This window comes from Lethenteron reissneri, chromosome 52 (genome assembly GCF_015708825.2).
Source record: "Lethenteron reissneri isolate LAM-NWPU_2019-01 chromosome 52, ASM1570882v1, whole genome shotgun sequence".
NCBI classification, from domain to species: Eukaryota; Metazoa; Chordata; class Hyperoartia; order Petromyzontiformes; family Petromyzontidae; genus Lethenteron; species Lethenteron reissneri.
Genome location: NC_083830.1, coordinates 4,311,642 through 4,339,472, shown reverse-complemented (window position 1 = coordinate 4,339,472; position 27,831 = coordinate 4,311,642). Strand labels below are relative to the sequence as shown.

Here is a 27,831-nt window from a genome sequence, read left to right as displayed (position 1 = left end):
GGGGGGGGGGCTGGGCAAGCAACACCACGCCCGGCCGCCTTTGTCTCCCCCGGCAGTGTCGACGTTTACCCACAGGAACCAGGCACTCGTTTTGAGGCTGAGTCGACCTAGGTGAGGCCCGGGACAGGTTTGGACAAATCGCCGTTGAACCACCCCCCCTCTAAAACTCGGTGCGTAGCCTTCGACCCTTCGGGGGTCGCCGTGATGGGTTCTGTGGTGAGGAGTTGGAACTCGCGTGGTGAGTTCTGTAGTCACGAGTTGGAACTCTCCGTGATGAGTTCTGACTGTGGCCAGGAGTTGGAACTTGCCGTGATGAGTTCTGACGTCAGGAGTTGGAACTCGCGTGGTGAGTTCTGTAGTCACGAGTTGGAACTCTCCGTGATGAGTTCTGACTGTGGACAGGAGTTGGAACTCGCCGTGATGAGTTCTGACGTCACGAGTTGGAACTCTCCGTGATGAGTTCTGTGGACAGGAGTTGGAACTCTCCGTGATGAGTTCTGACTGTGGACAGGAGTTGGAACTCGCCGTGATGAGTTCTGTGGACAGGAGTTGGAACTTTCCGTGATGAGTTCTGACGTCACGAGTTGGAACTCTCCGTGATGAGTTCTGTGGACAGGAGTTGGAACTCTCCGTGATGAGTTCTGACTGTGGACAGGAGTTGGAACTCGCCGTGATGAGTTCTGACGTCACGAGTTGGAACTCTCCGTGATGAGTTCTGTGGACAGGAGTTGGAACTTTCCGTGATGAGTTCTGACGTCACGAGTTGGAACTCTCCGTGATGAGTTCTGTGGACAGGAGTTGGAACTCGTCGTGATGTGTTCTGTGGTCACGAGTTGGAACTCTCCGCTCCAGACGCCAGCCATGCCACGCGACGAACGCGATTCGAGCTCGACCCAGAGTCGTGGATGTGCGGGCCCATTGTTGACTGCGGCGCGAGATAACAGAGACAAAGGTTCGCCCCCCCCCCCCGGTGTAGCCTCAACAGACTGTTGGGGCAAGTGCTGTTAGCGAGCAGCACCACGCCCGGCCGCCTTCGTATCTCCATTGGCGATGTTTACCACGCACCGCACCGGGTACACATTTGAGGCTGAGTCGATCTAGGGTGAGGCCCAGTAGGGCCGGGTCAGATAATCGTCACTGGGTGTTGGTGGTGGCCGTGAGTGAGAATCGAACTCGGGTTCGTCGGGCTCGGAGCGCAGCGTGGCGCTAACCACTGCGCCACCACTCCCCCACTCCAAACGCACAGTCACCGCCGCAGCAGTCAGTCTCACGCAGTCAGTCTCACGCAGTCAGTCGCAAGTCACAACGATCCAACCCAGTCTCTCGCACAGGATGATTGCGCAAGGCACCTTCCAAATTAATTCTCGCCCCGCCTCCTCCTCCTCCACCGCCCCCACCCCCCGGCCCCTGTCTGTGCTCTAAAGCCGCTTGCAAAAAGCCGCCGGGACTCGAGTAGAAGAAGTTCGCTCACAAAGCCAGGGACCTCACCCTCCTCGTGTGCGTCCACGCATCAAACCTCCCCACCGCCTCCTCTTCGCGTTCCACCTCTCCCTCGCTCGCTCGCCCTCTCTCTCTGTGTCTCTCTCTGTCTCTGTGTCTCTCTGTGTGTCTGTCTCTGTCTATCTCTCTCTGTCTGTCTGTCTCTCTGTCTCTCTGTCTGTCTGTCTCTCTGTCTCTCTGTCTGTCTGTCTCTCTGTCTCTCTGTCTGTCTGTCAGCCCAAGGGCGCTCGTGCCAACGCAGAGTTTTTGCTCGTCAGAGTTCAGTTCGCAATGTCCGGACATCAATGGGGGTATGGCGAGAAGAACGGTGAGTTCGCTACTCTCGATCTACCGTGTGCGCTCGACGTTCATTTTGATGTCTCGTTTCGTTGTTGTTGTTGTTGTTGTTCGCTGATTGTTGTTGATTTCGCTGAGAGGAAGAGCAGGTGGGGGAAAGATGCAAGCTCTCGAAATCACATAAGCGCCTTTTTCTCTCTCTCTCTCTCTCTCTCCGTGGTGGTACTGCGTTGTCACCGGTGCACACATTCCACGTTCCCATGACGGGGAACGTGTTTTTGATTTTCCCGTACGTGTAATTATAACTGAACACTTTCGTCAGTTCACACTGCCCTAAAATGACGACATATAGTTGGCGACGTTTCAGGCAATGGCTCTTCATCGTAGCGGAGAGGAAGCTTGTAGATGTTGTGAGTCTACTCTCAAGCTGAAGTCGTAATTAATTGGCACGGTTTGTTTCAGTGACAAAGCTCACTCATTGGTTGTGTCGGGTGGTGGTGTGTTAACGAAACATTTATATTTATCTAACGCTAACAAAAAAACACTTTATTAGGGCGATTCAATTGGCGAAAACGTCGCCTATTGTTTATTTTTCCTTCGAGGGCAGAATTTTGTTCATGAGACCCAGAAAAGTGGAACCCGGTTTAGAGTTTTGCTTAAATGATTGCCCGCTGCTGTTCGAGCTAAACCGACGGGCTAAATAACACCAATAGACTTCATACATCAACGTTTATCGATGGGGGGACGTAGGTTGATTTATTTTTTTCATGACTCAATCGCCGTCAGTTTTAACAAATGTCGCATTCACTGTGGCCCAGAGGTCGCAACCGGGTACCCGATACCCGTACCCGATACCCGGCTACCCGTACCCGGCCGGGTACGGGTACGGGTAGCCGTTTCCGACCCTGGTGCGGCCGGGTACGGGTACGGGTAGGCCGTGAGTCACTGGTGAGTAACCGTTTGTCACTCATTTCGGGTAGGGTACAGGTAGGGAACGGGTACCCATTTGCGACCCTGGTGCGGCCGGGTACGGGTACGGGTAAGGAATAAAAAACCCGTTTGCGTTTTCTGCTGTGGCCTGGCAGCTGGGAGAACGGCAATGCGTGTGCCGGGTGGCCCAAAAGTCAGGACACATCGAGTTATTATATTCATGTTGGCAAGTCACGTGGGGTTGCTGAATTGATTTGAACAAATGTTCACACTGACTTCCACCAACATTGATGGGGGTGCGTGGAATGGTCGAACGTTCATGAAACTTTGTTGCTATTTATTTCCTCAATTCATCCGGTGCGCTCAGTTGATGTTTCCAAAACGACGAATTCGAGATGGTCGCCACGGGAAGGAGAAGAAAAATAGACACGAAGCATCTTCTTGGTTCTTTCGGTAAAGTCACGTAGAAGGGAAAGACAGCGTCTTTCCGACAGACCTGTTCTTCACCTGAGGACGGTTGCTTGCATTGTGGCCGAAACGTCGTGAGAATTGTATTTTATGATGTTTTATTTTTATTATTTTATTATCTCCCTTCTACGTGACTTTACCGAAAGAACCAAGAAGATGAATCCCTGCAGTCACCAAAGCTTGAAATCGAAATTTACACACGAAGCAGTGATCAAAGATAAAATATCAACTTAAACAATAATGTTTTAATGCCGGGTGTTAAAATAAATAGGGAATGCCGGGATGCCCTTGCCTGTTGGTGCCACCCGGTTCGTTAAAATCCCATAACTCCCGCGGTACGCCACGTGGGTGTTCGTGAATCCATCTGTGCGGACCGATTTAAATGATCGACGCCTCTCGCACTGGGGCTTCTTCCTCCGCGTCTCCTCTCCGGCTTTTCCTGTCCACCAAGGCCGTAGCCATGGAGTCAATATTGGGGGGGGGACCAAATCTTCCAGGGGGTATGGGGGTGTCCCCCCCCCCCCCAGTAAAAAAAATCTAAATTTGAAAACGAATTTCCTGCCTAATATATAAAAAATTTCACTAACACATAGGATGGACTTTGGATTTTTTACAATAATGTCTAACAGTGTGTTGTATTATATTGCTGTGTTTTTTTCTTTTTTATCTTTTCTTGTTTGTAATGGCAAAGATTAGGGATTAATCAAGTACAACCATAACCACAATCATATCAACAGAAATCTATTTAAAAGCAATATATTGGGGGGGGGGGGCATTTTGAGCATAGTATCATTACGGCTTTGCTTGCCCACACGCCGACGACGATCTCCGTTCTTCCCCCCGAGTGAAAGAGCACGCCCCAGAAAGTTCACCAACAAGCGGAAAGACGCGCGCACGCGCTCTGCCGCCTGTCAATGAAGCGATTCGAATGCGGCCGCGCGCACACGGGAGTGCATGTACGTATGTTGAACACACCTATGAAGAAGGTTCATTGCTCGAAACGTCGCCTATTCTATATATATATTATTTATTTATTTTTATTTTAAGACCAGACCGTTTTATTGGCGAATGTGTTGAGTTTCCTTTGTCGCATTGGAACTGCGTTGTTGTATCGTCGTGCGTGTATGTTGGACTTCTTTCGCACCGTACGCAGCCCAAACCCGGGTCGCATGATCGCATTGCTACCCTCCCGGCATCCGCACGCAGCAGCTAACGCACACGCAACGAAGTCTGCGCACACGCGTGACCACACACACGCGTCTTCTCCGCACTGCAAGTGCGCTCCGGGAAGTAAGGGCGCACCCAACGTTGCGCCCGGTGGCAATCAACTTGTACAAATCTGTTGTAGATTTGAAGTTTTCGTGACTGCAAGAATCCATACTCCTTAGTTTTATTTGATAAAGTCACGAAGGTAAAAAATTAAAAATAAATTGTGTTGCGCCCGAAACGTCGTGATTTAATTTAGTTCTTTTTCATTTTTATTTTATTTTTTTACCCACGTTACTTTACCGAATTATACAAATCTGGTCAAGACAACGACAAAGACCACCCCGTGTAGCCTGTAACAGACTGTAGGGGCAAGTGCTGTTAGCGAGCACCTATTTGAGGCCGGCACGGCACACGAGGGGGTGGGTGGGTGGCCAGCACCACGCCCGAGCGCCTTCGTCTCCTCACTGGCGATGTCCACACACCGCACTAGGTACTTATTTGAAGCTGAGTCGACCTAGGGGAGGCCCAGCACCGGTTCAGATAATCGTCGCCGGTGTTGGCCGTGAGCGGGAATCGAACTCGGGTCGCCAGGTGCGTAGCGCAGCGTAGCGCTAACCGCTACGCTACCGCACACACTCCGGTGTGGTCTCACACAACACACCACACCGCACGCACCGGATAACAGGACGCGCGCTCAAATTTTGCTTTGAAATCCAGGAGAGCGGTACGTCTTTTAATCCCATCGCCGAGGCAGCAAAATGCGCGCTTATGGCCAAAGGCCGGGTGGGTGCTCTCTCCATATCCTTTCTGTCTCTTGCGTTGTCCGCGATGCAACGGTTAGAAAATTGGAATTGAGATCCAGAGGTCGCCGCGAGGTCGATCTCGCTGCACGGTAGTTGACACAGTGACTAAGTTTCCAAACTTAAATCTACCCCCCCCAACACCGCAACCGCACACGAAGCCACCCGTCCCTCGCACCGCGCCGTCTCTCATCCACGCATCAGCGGAATAAATAGGCGGGGTCCACCAGAGTCAATCGGCGAGGTAAAGCGTGGAGTGCTCTCATCTCACCGCAGTTTCAAGACGCCTGGCCAAAGCGTGGGAGGAGTGGTTCGATCTGCCAGCGCAGCAGTTGAAACGGAGTGGACGAGGCCGGGGGGACCTTCTAGCGAAGAGCCCCGGCTCGTGGAAGCCCTTCAGCCAGCAGTGGCATAGACAAGCAATTGCAGGGCCGCGCCTTTGTCTTTGTCCAGAATAAGTTAGAATTAAACTACGTCAACATTTTTACAATTTTATTTTACCAGGTCAGGCCCACTGAGCCATGTAGCTCTTTTTCAGAAGCGACCTGGCCACAAATGATAGCTCAACGAAGTGGCTTATCACGCGGAAATGTACAGCAGCCAAATACTCTAAACGGGTGATGTTGATTTTAAATGTAGAGGGAAAAACCGGAGGTCCCGGAGAAAAATCCACGCGATCACCCACGGGGAGGGAGAGAGAAACACGCAAACTCCAAACATACAGCAGGCGTCAGGGCCGGCATCGAACCCGCGACCTCCTGCATACCAGGCGAGGTAGTTAATATCTCCTAGCCACCGTGATGATGATGAGAGAGAGAGACACGCAAACTCCAAATATACAGCAGCAGGCGTCAGGGCCAGCATCGAACCCGCGACCTCCTGCACACCAGGCGAGGTAGTTAACATCTCCAAGCCACCGTGATGATGATGATGAGAGAGAGACACGCAAACTCCAAATATACAGCAGGCGTCGTCAGGGTCGGAATCGAACCCGCGACCTCCTGCATACCTGGTGAGGTAGTTAACATCTCCTAGCCATCGTGATGATGATGAGAGAGAGAGACACGCAAACTCCAAATATACAACAGGCCGTCGTCAGGGTCGGGATCGAACCCGCGACCTCCTGCATACCAGGCGAGGTAGTTAACATATCCAAGCCACCGTGATGATGATGAGAGAGAGAGACACGCAAACTCCAAATATACAGCAGGCCGTCGTCAGGGTCGGGATCGAACCCGCGACCTCCTGCATACCAGGCGAGGTAGTTGACATCTCGCCTACCGCGGGGGAGACAAAAGGCAAAACGTAGGGCGCTCAAACGAAACGTCGGAAGGTAGTGGCCTCCCATTCATTGGCGGTCGTGAAGCGATGGTGGAAATTCCACATTCCCAGGACGGAAGACAGTCGTGCCACACGGGTGGTTATAACTCAGCGCGTTCGTCAACAGCACGAGCCCAAACGTAATAATAGCACGTGTCGTTCTCGTTTAGCGTGGCTCACGTAGATGCGTTTTCACAACTCGGTGCTCGTTTTATCGACCAGGAGGGTGGGGATGATGGCCATTTCACCACGGCGAATATTAAACGTTGAAACGAGGCAATGAGCCGCGGATGCAGGACTCAATGCCAAATTCTCCGCATTATCGGACGCACTTCCCCCCCCACCCCCCGATTAATGTTAACGAACAAGATTGGGTGCGGATTTAAATTGTGCGCGTGCGTGCGTCCGCGTGCGTGCGTGTGTGAGACCAGATTTGTATAACTTTATTGACACTGTTCTTTGGTTCTTTCGGTAAAGTCACGTATAAAGATAAAATAAGAAATTAATTTAAATAATTTTTTTATTTTATCTTTATACGTGACTTTACCGAAAGAACCAAAGAACAGTAAAGTCACGTATAAAGATAAAATAATAAATTAAATTAAATTATTTTTTTATTTTATCTTTATACGTGACTTTACCGAAATAACCAAAGAATAATTCCTGCAGTCACGAAAGCTCCAAATTAAGTTTATTGACACTGGGCACGAGTTTGCAATGCGTCTTCCTCTCCCGCGCGTCTTAATCATCCGGAGAGTACGGTCTCGTAAGGGTCAAGACGTCTTTGATTTTGACGGCGAAGCTCGGGGTAAAAGCAACACCTCAAACCGATTGTGGGGTTGATGGCTACTGCTGCTGCACTGGCACAATTAAGGTAACAAAAAAATTCCATTAAACACTTAAAACTTTAATAAATAACAATACTTAACAGAAATTTTTTAAATAAAACGTTTTGGGTATTGCTCCTTTTTCATATGCGCCGTAAAAATATGTCATTCGCCCGAAACGTCGCCAAATGTATATAATAAAATGTTTTAAATAAATCTTCGTAAATGCCACGGTGTTATTGAATGTGTTGAGGTTTCGCTTCAGCGGAGCTCGAAGTTACACATCAATGAAAGTCGTCAATGAGTTCACAGCGAGGGGGAGCAAGGTTCAGGGTAGGGGGAGAGTGTATCTCCTCGTCATCATCATGAACTCCGCTATCCAGCGTGGAGAAGTATGAATACATAATACTGGTAGGAACCTCCTGGTTACACCAGCCCACAAGGGATTATTGTGGCCGTCGTGCAGGGAGGGGCTGGGTGGGGAGGGGAGGGTGGGGAGGGGCTGGGTGGGGAGGGTGGGGCTGGGTGGGGGGTGGGAGGGGTGGGGCTGGGTGGGGAGGGGCTAGTCACCCCGTGGTACCCTTATAAAACTCAACGTTTAACCTACTCACGCCGGCTTGTGCCCGCCCTCACAGTCGGGCATATTTGCGGAATACACCACGCCGCCGTTGACCCTGGCCATTGACCGAGCAACCCAACGTTCCTACCAGCTCCCTCCACAGGAATGTGTTTAGACGCCGTGTGAAGCGGTGGTGCAATGCGTGGTCCGAACACTTCACTTTGCATCGTCGTGACCCGAGTTCCATCACCAGGCACGACTAACATCAGTGACAAAGACAAAGATCCCCCATGTAGCCTTAACAGACCGTTGGGGAAAGTGCTGTTAGCGAGCAGCACCTATGGAGGCCGGCACGGCACACGAAGGGGGGTGGGTGGCCAGCATCACGCCCGACCGCCTTTGTCTCCCCGGTGGCGATGTTTACTACAAAACGCACCAAGTACTGATTTGAGGCTGAGTCGACCTAGAGGAGGCCCTGGATCGGTTCAGATAATCATCACTGGTGTTGGTGGCTGTGAGCGGGAATCGAACTCGGCTCGCTGGGTTCGTAGCGCAGCGCGCTAACCGCTACACATTACACCCTCCAACCCACACTGACCAACGTGGTGAAGTATGGTTAAAAATCCACCCCTCCCCCGACCGCGCCCCCCCTCTCTCCCACACATCGTGGGGAGGCCCTCATCCAGCAGTGGATTGACACAGAAGGTACTTGACACGTACCTGTACCGTAAGTCGCTGGCGATTGATCTAAACGGGGGGGGGGGGGGGGGGGGGGGCAAACAACGGAGGAACCAGGAGAGAAGTCTACTTTGTCACAAGAAGAGAGAGCGAGAGTTCACGCAAACTGTGGGATCGCACCGACCACGACCTCCTGCATAGCTGGCGAGACAAGATGACGTCTCCTGGCTAGCACAGCGCCCCGTGATTGTCACGGTCAAATATTTGAGCAGTTTGGAATTTAGCTTTTAGTACAATTACATTTTGTGGGAAACACACGGAGGAAACATTGCTGCTGCTGCTGGCAGTAGCCTAATGTCCACTTTGCAGGCCCGCTGCTGCTGTGCTGAGCGTGCAAGAATGCACGTTGAACTTCTTTCGCACCGTACGTAGCCAGCCGCGTTGATCGGAGGTGCGAGAGGAAGGGAAAAAAAAACCGAATCAAAGCAGTTCTAAAGAAATGAGTTCGTCAAACTAGACGATTTAAAGTGCACAGCCTCCAGTGGCCTCCTAACATCGGAAGGAAGAGCGTTCCAGACGGCCGCAAGAAGCACGTCTGAAAGTGCGCGATGCGGCGACCGTCTTTGTACGATGGCACTATTTAAGACCTGAACAGTGAGTGTGCTTGGCACTGTGGTGGCAGAAAGGCAGGGGAGGGGGAGGCTTTTAGTGAGTTAAATTGAAGTCCACGTTTGGTAGGGAGAGCGTTCCAGACGGCCGCAAGAAGCGCACGTGACAGCGCAAGCCGGCCACAAGCGACTGTCGTTGCGAGGATGCTGACCCCTGTGCCTTTGCCGCACAAAGACAGCTGACAACTGGGGGAGAGGGGAGGGGGGAGGAGGGGGAGGAGGGGGGAGGGCCCCCCACCTCCCCCCGCACCCCTAGGCAAAATAAAAACCTGCTCTCTGAGACCTTGGTCACATAGCGGATGCAATTTCAACAAACGCGAGTTGTTATTTTCTTTTCGTCACTCAGCTTTCAGCGCGCCGCTTTTGACCGCAACGAGGGGAGCGCAGCGTCCCCGGGTCAAACGGTTCCATCCGTTGGCTGAAGGAATCGATGCGCGGCCCTCTGTCGACAAATCCACTGCTGTATGAAGGGGCCTGCGCACACGCGCCCCTGGCACGGGTCGTGGGCAGGGCCCGGATCAAGGCGTGGGGGGCTTTAGGAGCTGCAGCCCAGGGGCCTCCGTCAGCTGGAGGGGCCCTCCAGAGATGAAGTGAAAAGTGATTTCGTTTGTGAATGCTGAATTTTATTTATAATCAACGTTTTTGGGCTTAGATCGCGTTATTTATAAATGTGTCGTAACCCTCCACCACCCGACACGGCCAATCAGTAAAAAAAAGTGTCAAGTTGACAAAGGACAAATAGTTCACTGCTTTAGCCCAGTGAACTATTTGTCCTTTACTCTTTGGTTCTTTCGGTAAAGTCACGTATAAAGAGAAAATAATAAATTAAATACTCTTTATACGTGACTTTACCGAAAGAACCAAAGAGGATGAATTCCGGCAGTCACGAAAGCAGCTTTAAGTCAAGATGACAACAGATGCCCTGTGCACCGCTCAGCGCCCATCAGAAGCTCCACCCAGGTTCAAACCTCCACCCGCTAAGCTTCTTAGGTCGTCGCTGATTGGTGTTGTTGTTTGGTGGTCACGGGGCGAAGGAATCCACTGAATACGACGCGGAGGAAGAATGGGGAGGGGGGAGGGAGGGGGGTGGTTGGAACCGTGGTGGGCGCGCGGCGCTCACGAACCTGTCAAAGCTGAGTTTGACTCCCGATGTATCGTGGCTAACAGTGGCGAGCGGCGTTGTCCGAATCAGTCCCGGCCCTACCACTACCCCCCCCCTCCTCCCCAGTGGTGAAGGATGGTCCTCCCCATTTGCAAATTAACTTTTTTGTCCAATTTTTTTTTGGGGTTTATTTGTATTTTTTTTGTTTTTGCAATCTGCACGAGGGTAAATTTCCGGGAAGACATGGGCGGTGGTAAACACGCTTCGTTTGTGCTTACTTCGCCAGCTTTAATCGGCGGCCTCATTTGCGTTCGCAAACATAAATGCACGGAGCGCTGTGCACGGCTGATAAACAAAACTGCGCCCTTGCGCCGGCCGTTTCGTCGTGAAATAGACGTCGCAAAACCCCGTGACATGCTTCTGATACGAACACGTACATGCGTGTGCATGAACTGCACAGCCAGCTATTCTGACGTGCGTCAAATGCTGTTACCCCCCCCTCCCCTCCCGCCGTGAAATCTGAATTTTTATTTGGGCTCGAGGAATCCTATGAGCCGTGAAGCTCTTGTTAACAGATGTCCCGTGGGTGAGTGCCATCCAGGGGTCGGCGACTAATGGGAAGACCCCAATGCCAGATAGATGGTGGTGGTGGTGGTTGTGGTGGTGGTGGTGGCGATCACATTTTTTTGAGAAAATCTATAAGGGTGGCGCTTGAACGTTGAGTGTTGACTGCACGAGACATTCGAAAGATTTGGCAGAAGCAAGGAGGCTTCGCCAGGGCCCAGTGGCCTTGACATTAGCGCGGTTGGCATCGTACGGTGCGAAAGAAGTTCAACGTACACACACACACACGTACATGCCTCTTGACCATGACTTGCTTCGTGATCGTTTCCACTCTGCCGCAGCAATATTGACATCACCACGCACCGCGTTGTGTACACAAGCAGCCTCGCCCGCTCATTAATTCGCAAATGTGTGCTTTGGGCCAATCGTGGCAATGTTACGGGGAAATGCTGTTGATGTATTTATATTTATCACAACATTTATATAAATATATAATCAGATATACAAATACTAAATGTTTTAGTCTCCAGTCTACTGTCTTTCAAAATCAATATTTTCCATCAGGATTTGTTCAAAGAGCGAAAAAAAAGCTTGGCCGGTTTCACCCTTTCGAGTTTCATCAGCAAAGTAAATTTTAGAAAAAAAGAAAAAAAACACAACTCTTTCTGTGTATACAAAACTCATTCCGTGTGTACACAAAACTCATTCTGCGTGTACACGGAGCTCATTCTGCGTTATTGCGGAGACACGGCACGGCGTTTGGAATTTTGTTGCGGGACAAGCGGTGCTCTGGAACACCAATGCGCTGATGACCAAACACACACACACACACTTTGTTGACACGTAATCACACGCGTATAAAGTATACATATTTACACACACACACATATACATATTCACAACAAGGAAACGTTGTTTACACAATGCCCAGCAACCCTCAAGTTTCAATTTCACACGCTTAAGGAAAGAGAGCAATGGGTTCAAATCTGGGGTTTCAAACCGCCCAAGCAGCGATTCAAATGAGGCCCTCACTCGAGGCGGGCCGGCGGTCTGAACCTGGCCACCGACGAATGGGGGCTGCAAGCTGCACCTCGAGGCCACGTGAAAGTGTCGAAGGCGACTCGCTGCTAGCAGGGCGGTCACGGGACAGACCCTGCAGGTGCCATGGGTTGACTGACTGACTGACTGGCATGACTGACTGACTGACTGGCTGACTGGCATGACTGACTGGCATGACTGACTGACTGACTGGCTGACTGGCTGACTGACTGGCTGACTGACTGACTGGCATGATAGACTGACTGACTGACTGGCATGATAGACTGACTAACTGACTGGCTGGCTGGCTGACTGACTGGCATGATAGACTGACTGACTGACTGGCATGATAGACTGACTGACTGACTGACTGACTGGCTGACTGACTGGCATGATAGACTGACTGACTGGCATGATAGACTCACTAACTGACTGGCATGATAGACTGACTGGCTGACTGACTGGCATGACTGACTGACTGGCATGATAGACTGACTGACTGGCATGATAGACTGACTGACTGGCTGACTGACTGGCTGACTGGCATGACTGACTGACTGGCATGACTGACTGGCATGACTGACTGGCATGACTGACTGACTGGCTGACTGGCTGAGTGGCATGACTGGCAGATGCTCCACCTGTGCTCCCTACACTGTGCCAACTTGCCGCGTTTTATCCGCCCGGCGCTCCGCTCGTTGTTGTGAGCGTCGCTCCTCCTCCGCCCTCCGTTGTTGCCGCTGCCTCCAACTGCCCAGCGGCGTCCTTCGCGAGCCTCCTCCACGGAGGTCGATCTTGACATCGCTGGCACCCGTCTTAAGAGGACACACAACGTAAATTAGCTTAACATCTTCACCACATGTCGCAATCGCTGAAAGCTTCGTGCCAAGTAAAAAGTTATTTCCTGCTCAAATGAGATTTTTTTTTGCAAGACTTCGCACTGTTCTGCGAGATTTCTGATGGGATTCTTCATCTTGCGGGCACCACGGTGGCTAGGAGATGTTAACGACCTCGCCTGGTATACAGGAGGTCGTGGCTTCGATCCCAACCCCGACACCTGCTGTATATTTGGAGTTTGCGTCTCTCTCCGTGGTGAGATGTTAACTACCTCGCCTGGTATACAGGAGGTCGTGGCTTCAATCTCGACCCCGACACCTGCTGTATATTTGGAGTTTGCGTCTCTCTCCGTGGTGAGATGTTAACTACCTCGCCTGGTATACAGGAGGTTGTAGCTTCGATCTCGACCCCGACACCTGCTGTATATTTGGAGTTTGCGTCTCTCTCCGTGGTGAGATCTTAACTACCTCGCCTGGTATACAGGAGGTTGTAGCTTCGATCCCGACCCCGACACCTGCTGTATATTTGGAGTTTGCGTATTCGTTCTCCCCGTGGTGCCGTAGATTTTTCTCCGGGTCCTCCGTATTTTTTTCTCCACATTTAGAATCAACATCACGCCGTTTAGAATAATGCGGTTGCTATACATTTCCACGCGACTTCCCTGATCGGTCATTTGAGGCCAGGTCGCTTCTATTAAAGAGCTGCATAGCTCAGTGGGGGCCTTACGCAATAAAATTAAACAATAAATAGTTTAGAGTTGTATCGCACGGACAAATCTGCAGGGATTTATGTACAGGACGATTGCACTTCAACACTTGATTGACATTCCACTCGTAAAGCCTCACCGCTCCCCAATTGTCCAATCCCTCGCCCCTCCTCCCTCCAACTCCTTCCCATCCCCTCGCCCCTACTCTTTCGCGATCCTTATGTACCCCCTCGATCGCTGTCCCTCCAGCACCTCCGATGAGTGCGGTCGGCTACGTACGGTGCGAAGGAAGTTCAACAGACACACGCTGATCGATCCGTAACACGCCCCCCCCCCAACGGCACCATTCCGTTTTTGCGAGCGGTGTGACAAATGCCTCGAGCGAAGACGCTTTGTAAATATTAACGAGGTTATGTAATGCATTTGTTTATACTGGTAGGAACCTCCTGGTTACACCAGCCGACAGGGGATTATTGTGTCTGTCCGTCCGTCGTGCATCCAAAAATGGGAGGGGTGGGGCTGGGTGGAGAGGGGAGGAGCTGGGTGGGGGGGGGGATTGATTTTAAATATTAATACGGTAACATGAATTTACTTTTGCATAGGCACAATTGCAGAGGGGCACAATCGCCAACGTTAGGCCAATTCACTGGGGCATCCTGGCGAGGATGCCCCAGTGAGTCTCGGCCAGTGATGCCGAACCCTTAGAATGTCTGCGCTGACTGCACGGGGTTAATACCGCGCTGCGCTGTGAACACAGATGTCAAGTTTACAAAAGTTTGGATTTGAAACCCAGAACCCCAATGCACCGCAGCCCCACGTGCTCCCCACGCTCGAATCCACGGAGCGGTGGATTTGGTGCCTCGCTCAGCGGCTAACATCAGTGGCGGGTGACGTCTTAACCTGTCCGCAGAAAAAACCTGCACTGACCGGCGGATGCATTCGTGGGGGAAGTGGTGGTGGTGGGGGGGGGTATCAGCGGGGAAGTTTGCCAGGAGCGGTAATTGGATTGGAGGCACCAGCCCCCCCCGTGGCATTGACCTTGCGAGCGTGAGCTACAAGTTTAACCCAGCGCCTATGCAGCCGTCAAATTATGATGAAGTAGTTTTCTGGGGGTGGGTGTGAGTGGGTGGTGGTGGCAATTATTGTGGTTTCTCGAACACCGGCTTGAGCAGAAATGGGCCGCTGTGAAATAAACCCCGAGCCGCTGCAGTTATGTGACTTTCATCGCTAGCCGCGTGCAAGGCTGAAATAAATTTTAAAGAAATGCGCTAGCGTGGCTGCCGTCATTGACACGTGCCCTGCTGGTGATGGGTCAAAGGGAGTGGTGGGGGCCGCGACCGGAGATGTTAACTACCTCGCCTGGTATACAGGAGGTCGTGGGTTTCGATCCCGACCCTGACGCCTGCTGCTGTATATTTGGAGTTTGCATATCTCTCTCTCTCATCATCATCACGGTGGCTAGATGTTAACTACCTCGCTTGGTATACAGGAGGTCGTGGGTTCGATCCCGACCCTGGCGCCTGCTGCTGTATATTTGGAGTTTGCGTGTCTCCGTCTCATCATCATCACGGCGGCAAGGAGATGTTAACTGCCTCACCTGGTATGCAGGAGGTCGTAGGTTCGATCCCGACCTTGGCGCCTGGTGCTGTATATTGGGAGTTTGCGGTGTCTCTTTCTCTCTCATCATCATCACGGTGGCTAGGAGATGTCAACTACCTCGCCTGGTACACAGAAGGTCGTGGGTTCGATCCTGACCGTGACGACGCCTGCTGCTGTATATATGGAGTTTGCGGCGTCTCTATCTCTCTCATCATCATCACTGTGGCTAGGAGATGTTAACTACCTCGCCTGGTATACAGGAGGTCGTGGGTTCGATCCTGACCCTGACGTTTGCTGCTGTATATTTCGAAGTTTGCGTGTTTTTCTCTTCCCGTGGTCGCGTGGATTTGTCTCCGGGCACTTCGGTTTTTCCCCCCTCCACATTTTAGAATCAACATCACACTCTGAGAGTATTTGGCTGATATACATTTCCGCACGATGGTGATAAACCACTTCGTTGGGCTATCACTTGTGGCCAGGTCGCTTCTGAAAACGAACAACACAGCTCAGTGAATCCTTAACTGATCAATTTTTTTTAAAAATAGTTAATAGTTACGTGGCGAGCTTTGAGGGCTGCAGCCCTTCCTCCCCCATCCACAGAAAACCAAAACGCATTATCGGTGCTTAATTTTAGCCCGATCGGTCTGGACTGTGGAGTCTGGAAAACTGTTCGCCAGCAATGACGTTGAGCGCATCAACCAGACGCACCTCATCCTCCGTTGTACTCCGTTGTTCACTCTACGTTCCTACATATATATATAGATACTAGCTGTACTACCCGGCTTCGCCCGGGACTTGGATCCACCACGCCCGGCCGCCTTTGTCTCCCCAGTGGCGATGTTCACACACCACACCAGTTACTCGTTTTGAGGCTGAGTCGACCTAGGGGAGGGCCCAGGACCGGTTCAAATAATCGTCAGCGGTGGTGGCCGTGAGCGGGAATCGAACTCGGGTCGCCGGGTTCGTAGCGCGGCGTGCTACCCACTACACTACAATTCGCTACGCTTCCACATGCGCGGGTCACGTGACAGATTTGACGTCACAGCTCAATTGCTGTGCAAAAATATATGCATTATTGAGCTCCCCCCCCTCCCCTAAAAAAAGTGTATTTTTATAATGTTTGCATGGTGTACAGTCTGGAAAGTACCCACATGGCAAATTTCCAGTTTGTTGCATGTCGGGAAGTACGCTAAACATGTTGAACAGACACACATGTTCACAACTTTGCCAATTATATGTATATATGGAGATTACAACAACAACAACAACAAACACCATTCTTTTCATAGGATTATAGGAATATGACGATCAATAGCAGAAGACGATTGTTGCGAGTAAGTGGACCTTGTACTCTTAAGTGGCAGCGCATCATGGGACCTCCTTTGCCAGTACCAAAATGTGATAATAGGTTCGTTACAACACTGCAGCAGGAGTGCGATAGGGCTTGCACGCACCTCGAATAAATCCTGTTGGAAATGTGGGTGATGAATGCCAAAGCATCTCTCTCTCTCTCTGTGTGTGTTCATTACTACCGGATTAGTGCTGAATTTCAATCTTTTTTTTTGTTCGCGATAACCTTGATTCATCTGCACAATTCGCGTAGAGTATCTCACTTAAATAAAATAAAAACTAAATTGTCCCCCAGGAGGCTCATGTTGTTTGGGAATCAGTTGAATACGGAGTAGTCGCAGTCGGCTTTCGCGACCAATATAATCCATGGTGGAGTTTTTTTTGTGTGTGGGTTAGATCGCGTAAATATAAATATGTCGTTAACCCCGCCACCACCCTACACAGCCGATTTGTTAAGGTTTGTCGCGTTTACAGAAGATGCCAAGTCGTTACTCGTACAGCAACACCGGCGTGTTGGAGAGTAAACCCACAACACTGGCCTTCGTAGGCGCTAACAGCACTTGCCCCAGCAGTCTGTCGTGGCTATACGGGAGAGGAGGAAGATCTTTGTCTTTGCTTTAATTGTGCTTTGATGCAACACCGCCGACGCAGCGGCTGCGGCGGGCATTACCAAAACCATGTTTCACATCGCTTGCGTGCTCAATCCATGGACGCGAACACATCTGCCTCGCCGAATCGAACCGAAAACCGTAGCTGATCGATCTACCCATGGGGTCCCTTCCCCGCATCGATGATTATGGAAGCGCCTCCAAAATCCATTTTTAGTTTTTAGTTTTTACCGACACTCGATTCCGGATCTCGGCGTCCGCAACTGAGCGATCGGCTGCTCACAACGCGTTCGGAGAAAAAGAGAAACACCGACCCAACCCGCACAGCGCCCGCCGCATGCAAATCCCCGCGTTACGCAACGCAGCCGCAGTCAACCCACGGGGAGCGGGGGGGGGTTCGCAATTCCCGAGCCCCCCCCCCCCGCGTGCCCCCCCCCCCCATCCTCCCCACCCACCGCAATACGTAACGAGGCAAGACTGCGGTGGGGGGGATGATGGAGCGGAGCTGAGAAAAGCGCTTCGGAGCGACAGCGGCCGCGCATACCGTAGCATTCCGAGACGCGGATCAAGGTGTCAGCGCGCCCCCCCCCCCCCGCGTGCCCCCCCCCCCCATGGCAATCTTTGCTCACTCGCGCCGAGGTCGAGAGAGGGTCCCCTGCGTGGGGTGTTTGGCCTACTCTTCCACACGCAACAAAAAGACAGTTTTGAAGCGCTGGGCGTATCCACACTTTACCCCACCAAACCCAACCTCCCAATTAATTTACATTGCTGGGTTGACAGAGCGGGGAGGGGGGGTGTTTTAGTAAATTGCACCGTTCTTGCAACTGCCGCGCCGAGCGATCGAACCGGTGAAGCGACTCCGACGCGCTGTCCATTCCACCACTGCGGCAACATCGTTCATGTCTGAGTGTTGTTTTAATTTGATTTGATTCAGTCGGGAGGCGCGGTGGCACGGACCTCAATCTACATCGGGGAGGTTGTGAATTCTAATCCAGGTTGGGGGGCCGACTCAGCTCAGCATCCCTCCGGGGCTGATAAAACTAGTTCCACTTTGTGACACTCAATTCAAACCATAAACTAAACTCTTACGAAACTAGCATTTTTATTTCACCGGGTAAGACCACACTGAACTTAATAATTAATCTCGTTTCCAGCAGCGACCTGGCAATCACAAATGATTGCTCAACGAAGTGGCTTATCACAGGGAAATGTCTAGCAACGGAATACTGTAAACGCGTGATGTTGTTTCTAAATGTGGAGGGGAAAACCGGAAGACCCGGAGAAAAATCCACCCCAGTACGGGGAGGACATCCAAACTCCACATATAAAGGCGTCACGGTTGGGATCGAAGCCACGACCTCCTGCATACCAGGCGAGGTAGTTAACATCTCCCAGCCACCGTGGCGCCCGCAAGATGAAGAATCCCATCAGAAATCTCGCAGAGCAGTGCGAAGTCTTGCTAAAAAAATACTCATTTGAGCAGGAAATGACTCGTGACTTAGCACGAAACTCGCAAACTCCAAATATACAGCAGCAGGCGTCAGGGTCGGGATCGAACCCACGACCTCCTGCACACCAGGCGAGGTAGCCAACATCACGCAGCCGCGAGCCCCTTTGGAGAGACGCGGCTCACCGCGATGTCATCTTTTTCTCGAGCCGATATCACGTATCGCGATCTGGACGATCATCGTGATATCAGTTTCGCCATCACGTTCTAAACGCATTTCACAGTTTTAGAAACGTGTTCGTTGTGCGTTGCTGTCCAGCACAGTACTTGCAGCGTGTATGAACGCATGCATGTGTGTTGAACTTCTTTCGCACCGTACGTAGCCAACCGTGCTATGCCTGTATGTGTGTGTTGAACTTCTTTTACACCGTACTCATCGGAGGTTGCTGTGGAAGTACAAACGACGATGGCTTTGGAAGGTTCTCCAATCGCGATTCATTCACTCGGAGCCTACCGCCTTATGCCTCGCAGTCCGAATCATTGCCACTGCACAACCTCCGAGTGCTCGTAACGAACCGTGCTGTCATAATTTTCACGGAGAAAATTATGACGTCCTGTATCTGCCATGCCGCCCCAACCATCTCATCGGTGGCGTGAGGTTCGATGCGCACGATGCGAGCTAGCGAGGGAGAGAGGGAGAGAGACGGGATTTGCATGGCCGGGTGATTTTATTTTTTTCCGGAGGGGAGTTGGATGATGAGTGGGGAAGGCTGCGAGTTGAAAGTAAATGCGCAGTGCGGTGAAGGTTGAGAGGACACATTCACTCGCGTCTTGGAGATGTAGAGAATCGCAGTCAGAGGCAGCAGAGGCAGCATCGGCAGCAGCAGCGGAGGAGGAGGAGAAGCAGGAGGAAGAGGTGCAGGGACGTACGGAATCTGGGCGTGGGTAAGGCGAATGGACCGTGAACCTGAAAAGCGCGAGCGATGCGGCGACACGCCGCCTTTGCTCGACGGCATCATTCAAATTTGACCTCAATAGTGAGTGTGCTTGGTACTGCGGTGGCAGATGGGGGGGGGGGGGGCTTTTAGTGATTTCAGTTGATGCCCACGTGTTGGTAGGCAATGTCACGGACCGTAATGAGGGCGCACCGCCTGCTGCTGCTACTGCTGCGGGGAGAGAGAGATGGCACCAATGCCCATGTGACGCCGGGAGGGGTAGCGGAGTGACCCAATTTTTTTCACCCTCCCATTTCGCTGGAGTTAGCCAAACAAAAAAAGAGGTTTGCTTCTCAAATGAGCATCGAGGCAGGGGGGGGGGGGGGTTCGTCGCTTGTCTACAGCGCCATGGGCCAGCGGTCGACATCCCACATTACTATGGCAGAGACAAGTCTATCCATGTTGACTTCCCCACAAAGTGGTATCAATTTTACCGACAAGGGAGATGATGGGCTGAGTCAACCCGCAACCCCCCCCCGCCTCCTTCAACCAGGGTTTGATCTCGTAACCTTCCGAGCCGCTGAATCTGCCGCCACACTTCACGATGAACTTCGCAACATTTACAGCCCTTCATCAATCCACTGCTGGATGAAGGGTCCACCTCCATACCGTGTTGGTCAAGAGCCGTGTTGGTCTCTCTGTTACATTTATTACTGGTAGGAACCTCCTGGTTACACCAGCCCACAGGGGATTATTGTGTCCGTCCCTCCGTCGTGCAGGGTGGGGAGGGTGGGGCTGGGTGGGGAGGGGCTGGTCACCCCCTGGTGCCCTTATAAAACTCAACGTTTAACCTACTCACGCCGGCTTGTGCCCGCCCTCACGCCACCGTTGACCCTGGTCATTGACCGAGCAACCCAACGTTCCTACCAGCTCCCTCCGCAGGAATGTGTTTTATGGAACGAAGAAAGTGACTCAGAGGCATGGGGAGGAGCCATAGACACACGCGACGGTAACCAGGTGGTGAGATGTTAACTACCTCGCCTGGTCTACAGGAGGTCGTGGATTCGATTCCGACCCTGACGCCTGCTGCTGTATATTTGGAGTTTGCGTGTCTCTCTCTCTCCCCGTGGTCGCGTGGATTTTTCTCCGGGTCCTCCGGTGTTTTCTCCTCCACATTTAGAATCAGCGTCACGCGTTCAGAGCATTTGGCTGCTGCTATCAATGACCACGTGACAAGCCACTTTGTTGAGCTGTCATTTGTGATGGCCAGGTAGCTTCTGAAAAAGAGCTATGTAGCTCAACGGGGCCTTACCTGGTACAATAAAATAAATTGTTTACTCCATAGAGGTAGCTCCAACGATTGCCCATGCTCTTCCGTCCTCTACATATACAAACGCGTTATCGGCCAATTGCAAGTGGGTGGAACCCGGCCGCGCGCGGAAAAGACCCCTCGCTGTGCGGGAGGGCGACGCTCTTTCGATCCCCGTCCAGTCGCACACACGCACGACGAACTTCTTTCGCACCGTCCGTAGCCAAACATGCCCGCCGCCTTCTTCCCAACGTACGGCGGCGCCTCCTCGACATCCCCCAGCGGGAGGGGAGTCTTTCGCGAGACGCTCGCGCGAACGCGCGATCCGCCAACCCTCCGCGATGTTTCGCCCCGCGCGCAGGCCCCGCCGAGTGGCACAAGGACTTCCAGATCGCCAAGGGGGAGCGGCAGTCGCCCATCGACATCCAGCCGGGCAAGGCGACGTACGACGCCACCCTCAAGCCCCTGGCGGTGATCTACGACCCCGCGTCCGCCCTCAGCATGGGCAACAACGGCCACTCATTCTCCGTGGAGTACGACGACTCCGGCGAGAAGTGCGGTACGTGGCCGAGCGATCGGGCGGGGGTGGGGGGGGGGTCAACGGCGATTTATTCGAACCAGTCCCGGGCCTCACCTAGGTCGACTCAGCCTCAAAATGAGTGCCTGGCTGCGGTGGGTAAACGTCGCCACTGCCGGGGGAGACAAAGGCGGCCGGGCGTGGTGTTGCTTGCCGTGCCGGCCTTCGCAGGCGCCAACTCGCTAACGGCACGTGGGGGGATCTTTGTCTTTGTCTTTGCAGTGCTGAGTGGGGGGCCCCTGCCCAACCCGTACAAGCTGAAGCAGTTCCACTTCCACTGGGGGGCTGTGGACGGCAGCGGCTCTGAGCATACCGTGGCCGGCAAGACGTACTCCGCGGAGGTCAGGGGTCACGGGCGCGCGCGCGTGCGTCCCCCTGCCGCTGCTGGACTTCTCGCCCTCCGTTGTGTTTTGCTCAAAAGAACTTCGATAAACACGGGCGCTTAATTGTGTCGTGGGGGGGGGGGGTGTTAGTCACCCCCTCGGGTACCTGTGGTTGTCAACAGGGGGTAGGCGGACCCCCCGTGGGGGTACGCGTGGCAATGTCCCAGGGGGGCGGCGGGGGGGGGAAGTACGTGGGGTGATTTATAAATGTGTGGAATTATCTCATACGCGCGCGAGTCGTCGGTGAATAATCGCGTCGTGTGAATCTGCCAATGTAAAATAACTACGGTGAAATTGAACTCCACGCGATAACTTAGAATGTTATAAAAGGCATTTCTAAAGTCATCGATCGTAAACAAAGAGTCACCAGGCAGCGTGAACAAATTACGTGACGCGCATTTTTTTCATTCGCTTGCAGTTTACTGAGCTAGTTAGGGATATGCCTCGCAAAATTGACAATTGGCAAAAATAATATTGACGTTCATTATTCACACATTTATTTACGGGAATGATGTTGGGTCAGGCAAGGAGGGCGTGGGGGGGGGGGGTGTTTGGTTGAAATAAAATTCAACAAGGGGGGGGGGGGAGGAGGTAAGGTCGTAGCCAAACAAGGTTGAGAACCACTGCTCTGGAGACAACGAGAATCTCGAGTGACGCTTTGTTCACATTCGATCATCCTTCGCATGCCAAAAACATAAAAACAATATAAAAATTGAAACAATCTAAAAAATTATTTTAAAATTCTACTTATATAAAAATTCGAATATGAAAATAAAAAATGATAATATCTAAATTGTATAATATATTATTAATAATATTAAAATGATAATAATATTGAAAAATAATATAATTTAAAAATATATGAAAATGATCATATAAAAATCTAATAAAATGATAATATAAAAATGATAATACTGTATAAACATAATATAAAAATTAGATGACAAATTCTAATATCAAATAATATAAAAATTATAATATAAAAACGATAATATATATTTTTTTAATAATACTATAATAATTATCGCAATAATAAATGACATTATTGTATGCCGCCCCTGCTGTTGTGCCCGCTGCAAAGCTGCACCTCGTGCACTGGAACTCGGCCAAGTACAAAAGCTTCGCCGAGGCGGCCAACAAGAGCGACGGCCTCGCCGTTCTGGGCGTCTTCCTCGAGGTGAGTTCCCTTGTGTGGAGAACTTCTCTCCAGACGGCCGCAGCACCAACATCACCACCACTATCACTATCAAAGACAAAGACCCCCCGTATAGAGACCCCCCCCACCCCGTATGGCCAGCACCACGCCCGACCGCCTTTGTCTCCCTAGTGGCGATGTTTACACATTGTACCAGGTACTCATTTGAGGCTGAGTCGACCTAGGGGAGGCCCAGGACCGGTTCAGATAATCGTCACCGGTGTTGGCCGTGAGCGGGAATCGAACCCGGGTCGCCCGGTTCATAGCGCAGCGCGCTAACCACTACACTACCGCTCCCCGCGTAAAACACATAACACACACACACACATATAACACATATAACACATAACACACTCACAAAGGCAAAGATCCCCCGTATAGCCTGACCAGACTGTAGGGGCAAGTGCTGTTAGCGAGCACCTATAAAGGCCGGCACGGCACACGAGAGGGTGGGTGGCCAACACCACGCCCGGCCGCCTTTGTCTCCCTAGTGGCGAAGTAATTGGATTTTTTCATTTGCTATACAGTTGGATAATACGACAAATCGCTAACCTTAAACATCCAGTCGTTCATAAACGTTGAAGGCAGTATAGTACTATAGTAATAGAGCAAGTACGGAATCACTGAACCGGAATTGATAGCTTGAAAGCATTTAGCGCGGGGCCCTTGAAAGTGCGGGGCCCGTAGCTACTACATATGTAGTAGTAGCTAGTAGTAGCTACATATGTAGCAGCTACTACACATGTAGCTACTTTTGCAACTAGGATAATCTGGCACTGGTCATCAACGTCAACATCCCCCATTTCCTCATCATGCATGCACCTTCCTCGACATCATCGGCATTGCCATTTAGCTCCTGAACATATTTCCGCTGCCATCGTGCGCAAGAAGAGAACGCACAGCTTTGAAATCCACAACGAGCCGGGCCAGGTGATGTACCAGCAGCCCGTGTCCACCACGCCGCAAGTCCATGTTGTTGTCCTTCATTCCTCCACTCTCCACCCCCTGATGTCGTTCAAATATTTTCTCACGTCCGCCGAAATTCCTGCTCATTTGTAAAAAAATATATATATATTAAAGCCCATGCCCATTATTTAAAAAAAATACAAATCGTTTGACCTTTGACACTCATCCCGCCAGCAAAGTCGTCTGCGGTACCCACTGTGGCTGCTGTTGAAGATGAAACCTTCTTTCATAACTCGTAATACAATTTGGGAAAGATACGTGCTTGCGCGTCAAATTTCGATTTAAAGCTTTCGTGACTGCAGGGATTCATCTTCTTGGTTCTTTCGGTAAAGTCACGTAGAAGGGAAGTAATAAAATAATAAAAATAAAACATAATAAAATAAAATAATTCCCACGACGTTTCGGCTACAACGCAAGCAGCCGGTGAAGACGGCTGCTTGCGTTGTAGCCGAAGCAAGTCCATGTTGTTATTTATGTTTTATTTTTATTATTTTATTAATTCCCTTCTACGTGACTTTACCGAAAGAACCAAGAAGATGCTTGCGCGTCGTTCCCAAGTGCATTGCTAACTCGAGCATTTGCGTTCTCGCTCGCCTTCTTCTGTGATTGGTGGACTAGGCGGGGGCGGAGAACCCTGGTCTGAAGAAGGTCACGGACACTCTGAACATCATCAGGAGCAAGGCGAGTGACCACGAATCTCGGGATCCATCGTCGGTGCGACGGTTCAAGCGGCCTCGCTGCAACACCGCCAACACACATGGTCTCCACTCCCCTATCCATGCACTCTCCTAGCTCTCCCCTGTCACCACTGGGGTTCGGCCGCCTCGAGCAAAGATAGAGGCACAGCCCTGCAATTGCTTGCTCACGTAACTGCTGGTGGAAGGGCCTCCATCCAGAGGTCGCAAACGGGTTTTGATTCCTTACCCGTACCCATACCCGGCCGCACCAGGGTCGTAAACGGGTACCCTTACCTGGCCGGGTACAGGTAGCCGGGTATCGGGTAAGATACGGGTATCGGGTACCCGATTGCGACCTCTGCCTCCAACTCCAATGAGCACACTTAACCTCGATCGACTTTGCTACTGCTCCCCGCAGACGGACACACAGCGCACACACTCGCACAACCATTTAAGCAATCCTGACTGCAAGGCCATCGAAACCACTTGAACGTAAACTCACAAACTCCTGCGGGGCAAATGACATTGGCTGAAGTGACGTGTTGTATGTGCGTGTGTTGCATGTATGTTATATGTGTGTGTTATGTGTGTGTGCGTGCGTTGTGTTAGGTGTGTGTTATGTTGTGGGGAGTTGTAGTTTAGCGGTTCGCGCTAAGCTGCACTTCTAACATGACGACCCGAGTTCGATTCCCGCTCACAGCCACCGACACCAGTGACGATTATCTGGACCGGTCCTGGGCCTCCCCTAGGTCGACTCAGCCTCAAATGAGTACCTGATGCGGTGTGTAAACATCGCCAATAGGGAGACAAAGGCGGTCGGGCGTGGTGCTGGCCACCCACCCCCTCGTGTACCGTTCCGGCCTTCATAGGTGCTCGCTAACAGCGTTTGCCCCTACAGTCTGTTAAGGCTATATGGGGGATCTTTTTTAAATCCTTTATATTAAGTTCACTTGCTTGCTTGCTTGCGCGCTTACGACCGTGCAAATCTTTCGGTCGTTTTTTAACCCACTTCCCGTGATCCAATCGAGCTGACATTTTGCACACAGACTCGTTGTGCGTGACAATTTATTTTCGTGAAAAAAATGTTCCAAAATGTTACACTTTTTAGGAAAAAAAATTATATTTAATTACCAATTGCTTAATGGTGGCAGGCAATCATCTGACCCATAGGTGGCAGCCATCTCAAGCCAGAGGACGAGAGGACTCTAGCCGCCCGTTTCAAAGACCAATGTGGGCTGGGTTGTGGCCCATTGAACACGCATATAAAGGATTTATAGTGAAAAAATTTTTTTTTTACGGATTAATTTTTATCTTTTTTTGCGTGTGTTGTACGTGCGCCATGCTCTCAGGGAGCCAAGGTGGACTTCCTCGACTATGACCCCTCGGTTCTCCTGCCCAAGTCACTGGACTTCTGGACCTACCTGGGCTCGCTCACCACCCCGCCCCTCTTCGAGAGCGTCACCTGGATCGTGCTCAAGGAGCCGATCTCCGCCAGCAAGGAGCAGGTGAGACGGCGGCGTCGCTCGCCAGAGTGCGCAGGCGGTGAAACTGCAATCGCGGTCCCCCCGTGTCTTCGATCGCCGTCCGTGTATGCGTCTCTGCCCCGTGTGCGTCTCTCTCAACCCATGCGATTATCTTTCTCTGCCGCGAAGTAATTCCCCTCCAAGCTTCTTTAGACGCTTTTCAGTTTCGTTCATATTTTTTTGTTTCGGTTAATGACCTGGGGTGTTTCTGATGTTTCGTCATTCACTCGTTTTTTTTTTTCTAAGTGTCCTTCTCTCGGCACATTTGGGGTATGTTGCTTGTCGTTATCAAGCTCGGCTTTGCGGAGGCAGGATGGTAACGCTCAGAATCGGAACATTTATTTATAATGCAGGAGGAATCCGATGCACTATAAATCTATTTTTCAGGGGCGGGTCAAAACGTTACAACAACAAAGAATACAAACGCATGATAGTAGTAAAAAGTACAAGAAAATTAAACACGTACAAACAAAACTCAACCATCCCCATCCTACCAGGCAAAGCCCACTGAGGTATTAACTTTTCAGAAGCGACTTGGCCATAAATGATAGCTCAACAAAGTGGTCCATCATTTGAACATTTGTAGCACCAAAATAATCTGAATACCTCACAGTACCTGGGTTCGACTCTCTGTGTGGAGTTTGTATGTTTTCTCCCCCCGCTCTTGCATGGGTTTTGCTTTGGGTTCTTCCATTTTTTTTATCTTCTCCGAAAGCAAAAAAAAACCACACAAACCACAAGTGCCACCGGTGATAGCCAATATGACAATGTAGCAGCACCCTCCTGAAAAAAATCCGTTGGACATAGTGTAGGTTTTCCTGGGTAAACAGGTAATTATTATCATGAATTGCGAACGCGCTCAAAGCTGCTCGTCTCCACCTTTTTGTTTTTATTAAAAAAAAACTTTTTATACGACCAGTTAAGACCCACTGACCTGTTTTTCAGAAGCGACCGAGCTAGCGATGAATGATCGCTCAACGAAGTTGCTTATCATTGTGTGGAAAAGAAAATTATAGCAGCCAAATACTCCAAACGCACGTTGATTCTCTAAACGTGGAGGGAAAAACCAGAGAACCCGGAGAAAAATCTACGCGACCAGGGGGAGAGAGAGGAACATGCAAACTTCAAGTATACAGGCGCCAGGGTCAGAGATCGAACCCACGACCTCCTGTACACCAGGCGAGGTAGTTAACATCTCGCCACCGGGGCGATTTGCTGCCCGCCCTCTGTCTCTCGATGTCATTGTTGGGTTTTCTTTGAGACGCGTTCCTTTTGTCGAAGAGAAATTGTACGCGAGCTCGACCGTTGTCATCGTTCCAGACGCAAACAGAAACGAGAGCGAGAGGGTTAAAAAAAACTTTCCACGGCACCGCGGATTTTTTTTGTGAGCGCGGCTAATATCCGTGGGTCGAGCGGGCGCGGGAGGGCCGGGAAAGAAAAAGCGAATCCCACCACAGATTTCATCGCCAGATTCCATCAAATTGCATCACAGTTCGTAATTGCAGCGCTTTATAAACACTTGGATTAGAGAACCTGAGCGGTTTAATTACTTCATTCTCAGCGGCAATAGTAAGAGGCTCGTAATTGGAAAGTTGCCAATTCAAATCTATGGTTGGGGGCATGGGGTTGACTCAGCCCATCATCCATATGGGGTCGATAAAATTGCTACCGCTTCGTGGGGAAGTTAACAGTGGTTGCCCTTACGAAGAGACTCGCCTCTCGCCACCATAGGATGGTGACTTTTTCACGACCTCTGGCTCAGGGCTCATATGAGCGGGAA

The 27,831-nt window shown here is 51.1% G+C and overlaps 1 protein-coding gene across 1 annotated transcript in view; it reads left to right on the top strand.

The window, feature by feature from the left end:
- The first annotated feature begins 1,444 nt into the window (after nucleotides 1–1,444).
- LOC133356013 (carbonic anhydrase 2-like) overlaps nucleotides 1,445–27,831 on the top strand; it is a 45,857-nt gene continuing 19,470 nt past the window's right edge. The window contains exons 1-6 of the mRNA XM_061573505.1: nucleotides 1,445–1,807; nucleotides 21,092–21,289; nucleotides 21,530–21,648; nucleotides 22,772–22,867; nucleotides 24,470–24,532; nucleotides 25,878–26,033. Of these exons, the coding sequence (XP_061429489.1) occupies nucleotides 1,771–1,807; nucleotides 21,092–21,289; nucleotides 21,530–21,648; nucleotides 22,772–22,867; nucleotides 24,470–24,532; nucleotides 25,878–26,033 (669 nt within the window). The 5' untranslated portion in view covers nucleotides 1,445–1,770. The remainder of the gene's footprint in view (nucleotides 1,808–21,091; nucleotides 21,290–21,529; nucleotides 21,649–22,771; nucleotides 22,868–24,469; nucleotides 24,533–25,877; nucleotides 26,034–27,831) is intronic.